The sequence below is a fragment of the Plectropomus leopardus genome, chromosome 18, assembly GCF_026936395.1.
Source record: "Plectropomus leopardus strain MGB_pleo_1.0 chromosome 18, ASM2693639v1, whole genome shotgun sequence".
Taxonomy (NCBI): Eukaryota; Metazoa; Chordata; class Actinopteri; order Perciformes; family Serranidae; genus Plectropomus; species Plectropomus leopardus.
This window is the reverse complement of record NC_142193.1, coordinates 12,872,652-12,887,731: the sequence shown is the minus strand read 5'-3', so window position 1 is coordinate 12,887,731 and position 15,080 is coordinate 12,872,652. Positions and strand designations below refer to the sequence as shown.

Genomic DNA, 15,080 nt, shown 5'->3' with positions numbered 1-15,080 from the left:
TATGTTTGGGTTTATACAATGGTTTGGACATTTTAAGTGGTTTGGTAAAGTCAGCAGGACATAATCCCCTCCACTGACAGACAGGCAGACTCAGACAGAGAACGACATGTTTGAGTAACACAGAGACTTTAAAAAGGACAAGTCATCCCTGTGTCTCTTACCATACAGCAAAGACTTGGACGCATTTTGTTTCTTTCATCCCAGAGAGGGAGGGGAGATGCCCCTGTTGACGACTCAAATGTAAGGTTTCTAGACCAACACAGCTGGGGCTTCCCAAACTTACTCAGAATAACAGCACTCATGGGAAAAAGAAAGGAGACCACAAAACATCACTTACAAATAAAAAAAAAAAACGGAACAAGATACTAAAAGTGTCTAGGATCACAACATTACATAGTGAATTAACACAGATCCTACTGGTGTAGAGATTACTGGCAAGTAAGTATACATGAGCGTGAGTCAACTATACATCAGCCCATCTGTCTGCCCCTCACCCGTTTCCTTGTATGTCTGCTTGTCTGGCCAGATAACAGAGCAGAGGTTGGTGAGGACCAGCGTGCCCAGTCTGCGGGATCCTTTCTCTGGTCCGGTGTAGTAGTCGAGGGAGTCCTGGCTTAGCACAAACCAGTACCGACGCTGCTTGATCCAGTTGCCTCGCACCTCCCGCAACAGCCACCCTTAAAATAAGATACACACGTGTCATATGACAATTCAACCTCAAAATGACATAACATAGTTTCTCTTACCAGCAACAATGAAATAGTTCTTTGATTTATTGATCATTGATCAAAACAGGAATCAGCGACTGTTCAACAGATTTGTGGTTTAGTTTAGTTAGTCTGGTTAAAGCAAAAAAGTTAAACATTTCATGGTTAAAAAATCCTAAATATCAGAGCCTGCTGCTTTTCTTTTTCTACTTTATAGTAAACCAAATATCTTTGGGTTTGGACTACTGCCTGAATAAAAACTTGACACCAGAAGATGTAAAGGGCTCTAGATTTGGGACATCTTTCCCTGTTATCTGATCTTTATTAGATAAAACAATTATCAGGAAAATTACTGGCAGAATTGACTCAACTGTAGCTCTACATGACAGCGTAAGCTCCACACATCACTGCAACTAGGCACTGATGACATAACAATACTATCCCCAATACTTTGAAACAGGGCTGGGCAGTATTATATTAATATATAGATAGGTAGGTATCGTATAGGTATCGTCTTAGATTGTGGATATCATTACATCATCTTGTCTTTTCCTGGTTTTAAAGCTTGCAATACAGTAAAGTAATGTAATATTATGAACCTAACAGACTGTTCTAGCTGTTCTTTTATTTGCCTTTACCCACTTCGCCATTTTTTCCATAACATGGATGATGGTCAACAAAAAAACTAACTGTGTAAATATTTTACAAATCACCAATAGTGAAGATTCTTACTTACTTATTTCAAAATTATCATGACACTTAATTTTCTCCATATCACCCAGCCCTATTTTGAGAAATATACTTGTCCTTATTTCAATTTACAAAATAAAGCCAACGTTATAGCAATTTATGGTATTGTTTTCACCTGCTTTGAGTCTTGGGGCAATTTATCCAGCAGCAAGAAAGTTATCAATTATAAAAACGGAATTTAATTGAACTTAACCCATGCTCTCTGGCACACTATGCTATCAGAGAAAGCCTTACTGCATGTGCACATTAACACAAAACAACAACCATTCCCCTTAAAAGGTCTGGGCGGTAGGTGGGCTACTCATGGAGCTAATAAACCAGAGCTGCTGCACCATGTCTTCACTAAGAATAATCCCCAAGGCATGTAATTGTCCATAAAGTTTGTAGCAGTCTGTATGAGACTGCCTTGTTGGGGTAAATACTAGGGGATAAAAATACAGCCAGCTAATGGCATAGGCATTAAAGCCTGCATGCAGCCAACATAATTACCACTTTAGAGGTTGACAGAGTGAGAAAAGGAGAGAGAGAGAGAGAGAGAGAGAGAGAGAGAGAGAGAGAGAGAGAGAGAGCGATGTACTGAACAGTGTGACAGAGAGAGACAAAGAGTAAAGCAGACATGCCTTCAGCCAGCTCGGCTCAGTTAAGCATGCCCGTTGGTCTTGCCAGGCCTGGCTCTACTATGCAAGACTGTTGTGTTCCCAAAGTCCTGAGGGTTTGGAAAGACTGCAACAGCCCGGATCCACTGTTCCACGGCTGTGAACTCCTTCTCCCCCCCTCAGCTATGTGTGCAAATTGTTCCTAATAAATATTTAATCTCAGAGTGGATAAATAAACCACTTTGGCAGAGCTCTGTCCAGATGCCGCCTGGAGAAAAACAGACGGAGGGGGATTGAGGTGTCCTGAGACAGGGGGTCATAGTTCATTCAGAGGACTGATGGTGAGGCTGGCAGAGGGCTGTGGCAGTCCACCTGGGCTGATACTAGGCAGTGGGTGGGACTATCTATGGGGGTAGGGCGCTGCAATACACGGGCAGTGTGCCAATGGTAGGGTGGCTATGCATGTGTGTTCATATGGCTGCATGCATATTTGAAAGTGGTTTTAAAGGAACAATTAGGCAATGTACCTTTAGCTTCCTACCCTGTGAGAACGGCAATGACGCCAAGCCGGCATCACAGCTTCCTCTGTGGTTACAAAGCTGGGTGCCACCTGTCAGACAGCGCTCATTTCCCCGGCTTCTCTCTTCCCTCTGCTCTCACTTACTTCCCATTTACTTTCATCTCCCCTGTTTCTCTTCTCTGCCTGTTTTCATCCTTGCCTCAAAGTGGTTTTCCCAGGCAGTGCAAAGCCTCTGCAGCCTCACGGCTACAAAATAAAAATAAAGAGAGAGGAGGGGGGCAAAAGCTCAGCCTCTCAGGCTATGTTTCCTGTTTAAGAATGCTTCTATATGATATGAGTGGAAGGTTTGAACCCACCATAAACCCACCCAATATAGCCCAAAGCAGAAACCCTGGAGGTACTTAACACCACATCAGAGGGGCGCAGCATCAAAACCCAACGTGAAACGGATAAATAAAAACCATGAGGTAAGTCGGGCTGAGCTTGCTGACAGACTGGATGTGCGGCGGGGAAGGCAGACAAGCTGACTGGGTGAGAGGCATGGAGAGAAGGGCATGCCTGCTACCTTGACGCCTCTGTCACAGACATGAGATGGCCTACAGATGCTGCTCTTTTTGGGAACTTTAAACAGTGAGATAAAGAAAGGCAAAATAGAAGAGAGACAGAAAGAGCAGCACAGTCCCCTGTATACGCCTCCCATGGTCTCCCATCTGGATCCCATCTCCGTGGCCTGCTAATGTCTCCCCTGGGGGCCACGGCTCGCCCTTAATTTGTTTCATTTGTGACCCCTGACCCCCAGCACCCTGCCCCCTCAAACACAGATTGTGCAAACAATCTCTCTCTGTGCATTTCCATCTCTTTACTGCAAGCCTCCTGTCAGTCTCGAAGTACTGAATGTTTTTGCAGTGAAGTTTTTAATGACATTATAATGAAAAATAAGCAAGACACCTCACTTCAAAGTTCACTTCTTAAACTTGTTTTCATGAAAAAATCCCCAGGCTTACATGCAAAAACAGTCAGATGGTCAGACAGAAATTATGACAGTAAGGCTGTTTCTTTTAAGTCTATTTTATATCAACACTGGTGATGACCAAGAGTTATAGGTCAGCTAATGTTGGCTGTTCTTGGATTAACATTTTGGAATTTTAACACTGTAAATGGACTTACACGATGAAAGAGCACTTTAAAAAGGAAGGCAGATTTTCCTTTTAAATATTATGAATTATAAATTGGACTTGAACTTTACTTTTTTGTACAAGACACTCAGAACTAAATTTTGTTATCCCTTTGGGATCAAACAGAGTATGATATTAGGAGCAGTTCATTTTAACTGTAAATCAACAAAAGTATGGCAATACAGCGACATCTTAACATCTCTTTCTGTCACCACTCTATGGCTTTTACAATCCATCCTCCCATCATCAGTCTATATCTGCAATGTTTGTGGCCTATTTTAGATACTGGGGCAATATTAAGCCCATGTAGCCTCAGGACATCCTGCTAAAAAAAGGAAAAACATACTGAACAAGGGCCTAATGGAGGAACTGTTGAAAACATATCCTTGTGCAACACACACAGATAAATGAGAGGGATTATCTGGTGCCCTGAGGTGTTGTGGTGGCTCTGACAGAGTGGTCGGTTGAAGGATGGGGGTGTGGTGGTGCAAAAACTGAAATCCCACGTGACAGTGTAATCAGTGACCTAAGAAAGGTAGCTGCCCTGTGTTTTGGAAGGAAACTCTTCTCCTCAAACGGCGAGGCAGGGACACCGAGGGGTAAGCAGTGAGGGAGGGGCACTAGCCGAGGGCGCATAGTAACTGCTGTCAGAATTAGGCAATCTGACTGTCGCCATTCCAAACTGGACGTAACTTATACAAGTGCTGGCATTTTACTGCTCCCTTTCAGTAGCAGGCCAAGAAAAGAAAAAAAGGAAAAAAAATCATACAGAAATATCCTATGAGATCATTCCTCAAAAACATCAGACACCCAAGAAGGCGCTCGTGATGCCAGTAGCTATCCAAACATGAAGACACAGAGTGGGAGCAGCTGTGCCACATGTGGTCAGAGAGGAGTTGACTACGGGGCGACAGCACAGCGTGGAGCAGTGACAGTCAGCGTTCCCACACATTTGCATAGACAAAATTTCAAAACTTTTCTGATTTTTTTTAAGGACGTAAAATTAATGGAAAATTATATAATTCGTTTTTCAACCATATTACATTCAAAATCTTTTCAAACATAATATTAGCTAGCTGACATAAATGACATAAGAGTCATAATGCAGGGAGAAAGTAAAGAAACAGCTGTTGAAAACAAAATGTCACACACACACAGCAACGTTGAATCCACAGCTACAGCAAATAAATTGGCAGTTATGTTACATGGACATCATCCAAAAACAATTATTGTAACAATTTCATTACACACAACAAAATCGCATGACTTTTCCAGGACTGGAAAATGTGTTTGTGAAAAGCAATGACTTTTCCAGGTTTTCAGTAACCATGGGGACCCTGGACCGTTCTTACTGGGACACGATCAGGTTGATGAAATATATATTATAATTAATTAGAGGAACAGCACCAACCTGGCCCTGCAAGGATCCCATTAACTAACTGAAGGACAAAGTTGTAGTATTAAAGGAAGCGTGTGTTAAGTTAAAAAAAAAAAAAAAGAAATAGTAAAAAATGACCATCACAATTTCCAAAAGCCCGGGTTGATGTATTCAAATTGTATGTTTTATCAAACCAACAGTCCATAACGCAAAGATATTAAATTTGCATTAAAGGTGGACTATACAGGATTGTCGCTCACTGTTTGTAAACACACTCACCAGCGAAGGTGTAAGTTAAACGCAACCCCAGATGCACTCTCATTTGGCATTTCGCCTCGCTATATTTGCATTTTTTTTTGGCCCTGTGTCTCTTGGATGCGTGCTGCTTACAGTCTGGCACCTGGTCGCTACCTTTTTACAAAGCCCTGACCTCTCCTCAGTGCCAGGGGGGTCCAAAAACATACTGATCCCAACAAATAAGAAGACAATAAGAAAATGCAGTGAGAGGCCAGAGTATCTGCCAATAATTACACCACCACACACTCCAGAGGGTCATAACCGATGATTGCGAGGGATTATTTTAATGTGAGGCTTTACAAAGTTTTTTGTTGTTGTTGGTTTTGTTTGTTTGTTTTTACAAATCCTACATAGTAAATCTTTATTATAAAAGAAAACAAAACAGCACATTCCAGCATTTGAGAAGCTGGAATCAGTGAATTGCAGCTGTATGACGATGCTCACCACAACTGAACACAATGGCAGATGGACAAATTCAGGTCAAGGGAAACCAGAGAAATGGCGCTGTTACGTGCTGTCTTTGTTTTGAGAGTCAAACTCACCTTTGACAAGCAGCTCAGGCTCTTCCTCCAGGCCCATCTTATTCTTCTCGATGATCAGGCTCTTCATCTCTTCAGGTGTCTCTGAGACAGTGTGCCTGTGTGGAGCGGCAGAGAGAGAATGTAAATAACTCTGCTTCCCTCTCAACTCAAGTCTTCCCCTGACTACTCCCTCCCATTGGATAGCTAATTGGCCCAGAGACACACAGTTGGCTGTGAACCCCCTCCATGTGACACCCTGCCAACTACAAGCCTCTCTGATACTCTTGGTGGGGGGGGTCACACAGGGGGGACTGGAAGAAGTGCCACGAATATCTGTCCTCCAACATTCTCCCAGTTTCCCTCCCTAGCAGCACGCAATCACACACTGATACATACCACGCCACTGTGGACAGCTCGTCTCTCTTTTATCACTTTGGCCGCCGTGCCGAGCGAGCGACTGAAAATAAACGTGACAGAGCGACGCCGGCCTGACTCCCGGCCAGCCAGCTCACGCCGGTCAGAGGAAGGCAGAAGGTTCAAAAGGTCACACCCCTAGGTAGTTAAAAACCAAAAACATCTGTAAATCTGCCAAACCACTGTCCTGTCTTTCTCTCTTTAATGCCTCGTGATCGGGTTTGCAGCTACTTCCACACACAGTGATGCTTCAACATCTGGTCAGGCAATGTAATGGACAAATTCAGACTTTGTTATCTCAGGCCGAGGCTCATTTCCACTCTATTAGATTGTTTAGAGGTTTTATCTCTCCTTATTTATTTGTCTAATTATTCATTTATTTTCTCTATTTCCTGGGTCTAACTAGCATGTGAGGCACAAGCGACAGTCCTCTCCTTCCATCCTGTCCTCCTCCTGCCGGGATGATTTTTCAGGAAATGAATCAAGCCCTCCCTTCCAGGGATATTTGGTCTCCTCTTACAGACTCCTTCGCCAGCTGATTTATGTCCTTATTGATCTGATAATTCCGGATGGTTCCTCCTCACGGAAGGCAGCGATAATCAATGAGTCTAAATATAGCCTTATCTGCTTTGACTCAGCTTACATGGCTGCGGGAGCCATTTCCTTTCTTTTTGTGTGCACTGAACTGATCCTGTCTATACCATGGTTTATCATGTTGACCTTTGTGACACTGCTCTCAAACAGTGCTGCTTAAACAAATATCTCACTCCTGGAAAGATGGTCTTTTCATAAAAATAGGCTGCATGCAATAGAAGGACGCAAATATTTTTGACATTGATGCTTGATGACCAAAGAAAACAGCGGAAAAGGACTGTGGCATTGCTCTTGCTCAAGAGGTAGAAAACCTACAACAGAATGCACCGCACTGCAGGGGACCATAAGAGTGCCCCTGGAACGACATTTTTCTGTCGACTGACGGGGAAGTTAGCATCTCACTGGTTACCTTGTCAAAAGCCAACAGGATTTTTTCCATTCAGTTTTGGATTATTGCCAAAACTAAGTTCCGTAGCTGACAAACATTTTTGATTCTTACACATTTTGTTCAGCAAGATCATCTTCACAAATGATTCATTCACTTCTTGATCTCTGAAACCTAAATGCAATCTCTAGGAGTAAAAGGCTAACGTTTGACACTAAACAAATTACACTTTGGTCGCATGACCTAACATCACCGACATAACAAGTCTGTAAAGCTGTGGTCAGTGCTGCTCGGCATGACGATGTTCTGGAGTCTCATTTAGCCACCTGTTAGCAAACAGCTTTTTTTGAGTAACAGAAGCTTCAGAGTTAATGAGTAGTAAATGGACCTGCACTTATAGTGCTTTCCTGTCATTTTTGACCACTGAAGGCACCTTTACACTATGAGTCACATTCACCCATTCAAAGTTTTCAGACTCATTCCCAGGTACTCTATACACACTCCTGCTGGGTGGGTGCTGTAATGCAAGTTGGTCCATTTTGACAGAGAAAACAATATGGCAGCCAGCTGGTAACAAAAAATATCAAATTACAGTTAAAGACTATGATAAATATATGTTTCTGATAACATTAGGAGAGATATAGAAATGCAGTGACAGAATCTCGGATCAGCACTGCCTTGTTTTACCGTTTGATCTGAGTTCAGCCAGACTTTTTGAGAGAGAGAGAGCGAGAGGTCTGTCTCTTCATCTGCTTCTATACACTTTGTGTCCAGCATACACAAATGCAAAAATACAATCTGTGGTTGGTGCAACAGAGCCAGATTCAGTGGATTTGAGCTGAAAGTTGAGCAGGGAAATCTGGGCTCTGGTAAGATGGAGAGAAATTGACCAAAGTTCATTTACACATTGTTCCATTGTTATGGAACAAAGCTGGTTGACAGTTGGTAAAGTATCCCATTAAATGCATACAGTTTGTGAAATGTATTTGGAGTTGTAGATCCTAATGGATTGGCATCAGTCTCTAATTTAAGCTAATGTTCAGACACAGTGAAACTCTATATTGCGGGCTAGTTTTTCTGTATGTGAATGTGAACTAGTTCAGGGCATCACCAGAGAGCACAAGTGAGAAGGAGAGAGTCAGGATTCTGTCACATTATACTCAGTCATGCCGTCTAACTAAGCCAGCTTGCCTGCTGCAGCAGCAGTCTTTGGGGACCTCTGACAGTCTCTGCATCCACAGACCCCACTTAAAGGCATTAAAATAAACAGAGAAATGTGACGACATCTCATATTTGAGGTTGTTAATAACCCACGCTGCATAACGCAGACATGCATGCAGACAGGCAGAGATAGTCTAAATGTTACCTTAACGAGAGAGGGATTAGATCTATAGAAAAACTATGCATCGACTGAAAAATATAGCCTGCTGTGCAGGTGTTTATGTTCCTTGGATTATTGCTATTATCTGTAATGGGCTTGTATCCAAAATGTCAAGAGCAATAAAAAAATCCTTAGACTTTGTGTCTGAATCTCAATTTAGTATACACTAATAACACAACTAAGCCAGTTCAGAGGATCTGAACTTGTAAAAAAAAATGGTGTAACTCGCTTCAGGATTTCAGCTTAAGGAAATAAAAGCAATGACTTAGAGTTTTATTGAATGGGTCTTGTGCTACATCTTGGAGAAATATTCTTGGAGTTCAAAATGAAAGTTGGCTCTCCTGAATTCATATTTCTAAGAAATGTTGGCATTTTTCCACACCGCTAGCACAGACAGAAATCTGTTTTTCTGCCCCGAACTGGTCTGCCCCCATCTTTAACCTGAAATACTTCATAAGTTGACTTCAGTGCTTCTTTTAGGCCACGTAGAGAAGGTGGGTGTGAAAAGGGACAGAAGTACAGATCCAAACTAAGGTTTTGACCTTTACCAGCACAAACCAGCCTGACTTTCAATTTAACTGCTGCCTTAGCAGAGTCAGTTTGACTATTGTGTCCAAAAACCCAGCCTAATGTTGATGTGGGGCCTCTGGATCTCCACAGCTGTCCAGAAGCCCTGAAAAACCCTCCCTTCACTCAACCCCCACCAGCCCCCCCATGCTACCACCCCCACATTCCCAGAAGCCCCAGCAGAGGCCGTGACGATGGGGCCTTTAGTGGGCAACTTCCTGTGGAGTGCAGGAAACAATTTGACATGGGGATTAGACAGCACGGAGAATAGAGCAAGTGCTCATCTACAGACAGCACCTCTCTCTGTCTCTCTTTCTCGCCCTCCCAGGACCAAACATCAGCTACTGCAGAGGCGAAGCATCATTTCAATGTCACACTGTTCAACTGTTGAAGCTTGAGATGTGTTGAAAATCAAGGTATTTCTTTTGCTGTGTTTTGTTTAAGATCCACACATTGTAGGGCAGGTTTTTTTTTGTTTGTTTGTTTTTGGGTTTTTGTTTTTTTTTTGCTTTAAAAGGAAACAATGTAGTGTAGGAAACAAAACCTTCACAATTTTTTGTTTTTGAAAGTGACCAACAGCAGCTCAGACTGCACTGATCAGATCAGCCCAGTTTATAAGCAAAGTAGGGGAGGGGGGAAGTGAAAAAAAAAACCACGATCGGAGAGAGGATGGGAAATACTTATCTATACCATAAAACCACATACATCTGATTCTATAATCTGAAGAACAAACTTACATCCTGTCCTGTTATTTGAGTGTAAATGTTTTCTAGCCTCTGTACAGAGAGAAAGTGTGTGGTGGAAAGTCACCGAGGCGCTCTGATGCTGTGTGATAGATATGTGGCTGCGGAGAAGAGGAGCTGTTCGATTCTCATCTTGCCATCACTAATTGTCACCACTACTAGTCTGTGTGTGACCTACTTTGTCAATCTTGCACAGACAATATTACCATTCCATCCAATAAATTAATTTTAATTCGCCACCTATTCTTCATCTTATGAATGATTGAGTCAGTAAATAAGAATAATGATACATCATTAAATATCATTAAACAATGGTAATTAAAACTCAGCAATGACGCTGTAAAATACATTTCTGCATCACTAAACGTCCTGAGCATCCACACAGGTGTCTTTAGTTACATCTGGTTGACCTCTGTTAGGTTTCGTTGGGTAGAGATTTACAGTACTGTTAAATAATTGCATGAGGTCACCAAATTCTTTGTATATGAAAGAGTGATAAAGGTGTGCATTGTCCCACCCTGTGACAAAACTAACAGGAGACGTCAGTATAGTTTGTTCACGCCCACACAGTTCCGCCATAATAGGTGAATGCACCTGTGTGGCCATGAGGTTAGGTAGTAAGCTTTTTTAATCAGCATGAAACTGATTAATTTCAAAGCCACTGTACTCAAGGCTGGTGGGATTTTAGCAACCTCACTACATGTAGATCTTTTCCATCGTGCTGCCAGCCTCGACCCTGTTCTGTCTTCCACTGGGATTATGCAGTTATATTGAGTACAATTTCCAGTGGTCAAAAAATAGTTCAGGAACCAGTAGCTGTGTTTCCATTCAACTGTCAGGCAAATCTTAAGCAAACTTTTGAAATGTTGCTAAAAAAAATAGTAAAATATGGCGTGTTTTCAACTGGTTTGGAGTGAATAAACTAGCCAATGCAAAGCCTAGTTTTGTCAGAAGTTGTCACTACCATTTATGCGTAGTAGAGGTTGCAAACTGAAAACAAAAAAGTCATTTGGGCTATCTTACCCATCTATGAAAGAAAAATGGAGACTGTTCTTTTGGAATTCATTTCAACTGGGCAATTTTTGATTGCTCTTTCATTTTAGCTGGTATGGGCTATGTTTCGTGCTGTAAGGAGATGAAGACAAATTATATAATTATGGAAATATCTGGGAAGATGGTGCTAAATGTAAAAGTTTTCTACATCAGAACTTATTTGGCAAAGGCGTTTCTATATCCCATCAAGCTCAAAATCTCTTCGACTGAAGTAAAAACCATCTCAAGAAAGCAAAACAACAGCTTTTCTTACAGATTATCTAAAATGCATAGAAAATACGCTAATGGAAACACAGCTCATGGCTCTGCCTGCATATGCCATGTTCACATGAGATCATTTATACGATAAATACAAGCAATCCGGCCAGCAAAACTGTTCACATCAGTTTTTTAGCAATTATTTTCATAGTGATTAAAATGAAATCAGACAACTTTTCTAACCTCCAATTTGTGTTATTGTTGGCGCCAGTGTAGCAAGGACAACCAGATTGCTTGCAGCTACCAACACAAGACACACTGTTACCAGGGGAAAAAAAGTACTATCCTCTGCCCGTTTTGATGGTTGATGCACTTCCTGTGTGCCATAAATTGAATTTTCATTTTCCCTAGAGATCGTACCTGGTGGCAGAAAGAATTGCAGTGAAAACGAGGGAACCGATCTGAGGGAACCAATCTGAACAACAGTGGTGTCAATACCAATTCTGTTGTGCAATCAACACTAACTGACTAAAGTTCAAGCAAAAAAATGTATGTATTTCCACTTAAATCTTCCTATTTTTTTCAATGTATCAATTATTTGTTTGGTCCATTAAAAAGTGAAAATGGCAGTTTTGATTTAGCGGAGCCAAAGCTTATGTCTTCAAAAGACCAAAACCTAGAGGTATTCAGTTTAAAGCATCAATCCCTTACATTTAAAAAGACAGAGGCTGCAAATGTTTGGCATTTTTGCTTAAAAAATACATAATATGTTCACCCGTTTATCTAAATAGTTGCTGATAAATTTTCTGTTGCCTGATTAATCATTGCAGCTCTAGATTCAGAAATTTGAAAAGGAGCAATACAGTTTATTGTATCTCGTTTTACTTTTTAACAAAAGTACAACGATGCAAAAGCAGCCCAGGCTAACATTGGGGTAACCATATGTAAACACAGCCAAGTCTGAAAAACTGGAGGTTTACCTGTTCTTCCAATTTTTTTAACATTGTGTGAATGCATCATCACCAAAGCTACAGACTGACTCAAATCACCAGCATATGGACTGCTCCTAATGTACTTCTGAATAAGGTCATCACAAGAGCATACTGTCTGCAGCCCTTTCATGGTGACAAAGATGGTGACACACATCAATCCACCAAGCATGAGCAGCACAATGAGTTGATTAGTTTTTCTGTCTGGTGGTGGCTGCTGGAGCGATGAGTAATTGATTTCATCCCAGGGTCTAATCAGAACGCCGAGACGCTAATTAAAGTTAGAAAAGTGGTGTCCTTGCTCTAGGGCTCGGACGACCGCAGTGGAAACAGTGGAGACATGTTTGAGCATACAAAGTGGGTCCTTGTGACCACAAGAACATGCATGGTTGCAAAAATGACCCTTGTGCGGATATGTCGCAGAAATTCTTGGAGATTTATGTGATGGATGAAATGCCTGGATGGTTCCAAAAAGGCATTTAAACAAATGACCTCAAAGCAGCTGCCTTTTTGTTGATGTCCAGGCTCATATAACTGTATACAAGTGACAGCCATACATCAAGCTACACAGATTAATAGCTTATTAGAGGAGCACTGATGATAAATAACACTATTTCAGATGACCTTCATTAAAATACAGCTGGTCAAACTGTAGCACTAAATAACCAGTTTCTCTTTGTAGAAATCCATTCCTCTCTCTCAACTCTCTATACCCCCTCCCCCACATTGCTTGGGCTGACTGCATGGGCCTCTGGCTGAAGCTGGGCTGGTGGGAAAATGGGAATGTGGTGATTAAGACTGGGCCTATATGACCTCCCAGCTAAAAATACGCTGTTTACTCAAGACCACTGCCAAGAAACTCTGGACTCGGCAGAGGGGAGAGGAAAAAAGTCATGTTTTGAGAAAGGAGGAGGAGGAGGAGGGGTGCGTGTGTGTGACAGGAAGTCTGAGTTTGTGAGTGAAGGAGAGAGTGTTGATCAGCAAGAAATTTTAGGATTGAGAGTAAAGTGACTTCTAAGTATGAATAAAGTCACTCTGATGGTGAGACTTCGCAACGTGAATTAAAATTTTTTGTATTTGCTGATGTAAGCAGGGCCAGCTTGTGATGGTTGGATGGTTGACAGACAGGCCGACAGACACTCAGACAGGCAATTACTAAGGGCCCACTTCTAAGCTTTTCACGCACATGTAACACACACACGTGCACACATATAAATTCACATACATGAAATACATTTTGAAACATTGAGCCCTTTCAGCCATTACCACACCATGCTTCTGTCAAGCAGAAGGTGTGCTAATGAGAAAGCCAATGGAACAAATGGTGAGAAAGGGTGATGGAGAGGCCCTCAAGTGTCCACTTTCCTTCTGGTACAGTTTGTACAGCGCTCTGCTCTGGCTATGAGAAGAAACTTGAGTCAGAAAAGTGGGGATAAAAAAATAGTGATGATGTAAGACAGATTTGAGCGAGAGCACAGCAGGAGGGGGCAAGCTGCTTGGCACTTTGTGCTGACTGAGAGACAGACGGGGGAGACCCCGCACTGTCTGCCTGCAGAGATATGTCCATCACCCACAATCTCAGTAAGCCGCCTGCAACTGCGTGAGGTCAGCGCAAACACACAACAAATCTATTACAGGACTCTTGACACGGGCCAAACTAATATTATCATTTGGAAATGTGTTCCCAGCCTCTCCAGATCAGTCTCTGCTGTTACACATCAGTCAACTCATCAGCCAACTTATCAGTGCTTGACTATGCAGATGTAAATGATCCTGCATTCATGTGGTGTCAGAAAAAATGGAAAAATTGAGTCCTGTCAGAGAAAATTCACATGAATGTCCCCTCAAGTTGGAACAAGAAAGACGACTAACTAGTTGCCGAGTTGACGTCATGTATGCAGAAACATAGCAGACGAAAGTGGATGTTCAGTTGATGGTTATACACTTTTTATTACTGCACATATTGAATCTCAATTTTCTGCTTACATGTGATTAGTAATGCAGTATTAGGTTGTCACTGTTAGTTGCTGTCCACATAGAGAGACCTAAAATATTATATTAGCTGTAGTCAGTAAAGCAAAATTTTGTAGTTTTAGGGGATGAAGTGGTGCAGCAACAAGTCTGGGAGCAAAGTGCTTCTTAATGTAAAACTTCAACAAAAAACAACTTCCCAACTTGGGAATCAGGACAATGCAAAGAACTCATGAATGCAGCAGTGCATGCATGCTGCTGCACATACCATCAAACCCCTTGAAACCATCATAGTATATTCTATTGAGAAGGCCGGGTGGACATCACTTACTACTTGAAGAGAAAAAAAATGCCTTTTTTAATTTACAAAGCTATCTGTGATAATTGACCATTATATCTATCAGCGTTTCAAAGCCTTAGAAATGTGGGATACCATTTTCATTCGCAAGATTGCATTACCTTGGACCTCCAAAATGTGAATACAGAAGTAGGGGAAAACAGCATTCAGCTATTATGCTCCTCTTAGGTGGAATAATCTTCATCACTCCCTTAAATTGGAAATGTTTTTAACCCTACAACAGTTAAAGCTTTTACTGAGTGATGCTTATTTATAATGAATAGTCCTGTTTTTCTTAATGTGTCTGATTTGACCCTGTGAGGTTTACTTGTTTTGTTGTACTGATTGTCTTATTCTTGTGTTGTATTTATTATTTATTTTTTTTTTTACAATACTGTGAAAGAAAGCTTCACTCTCAATTGGAAGAAATTTAAAATCTGTCTATCTTAAAGAGCTTTTCTATCCCAGGTTAAAACATAATCCACTGGACGCTCACCCAGTAGC

The 15,080-nt window shown here is 41.6% G+C and overlaps 1 protein-coding gene across 2 annotated transcripts in view; it reads right to left on the bottom strand.

Moving 5' to 3' along the window:
* plekhh3 (pleckstrin homology, MyTH4 and FERM domain containing H3) overlaps positions 1-15,080 on the bottom strand; it is a 54,060-nt gene that overhangs the window by 15,751 nt on the left and 23,229 nt on the right. For both annotated transcript variants that reach the window (XM_088091024.1, XM_042504819.2), the window contains 2 exons: positions 5,966-6,060; positions 495-677 (listed from right to left, as the gene is read on the bottom strand). In XM_088091024.1, the coding sequence (XP_087947150.1) occupies positions 495-677; positions 5,966-6,032 (250 nt within the window). In that variant the 5' untranslated portion in view covers positions 6,033-6,060. The remainder of the gene's footprint in view (positions 1-494; positions 678-5,965; positions 6,061-15,080) is intronic.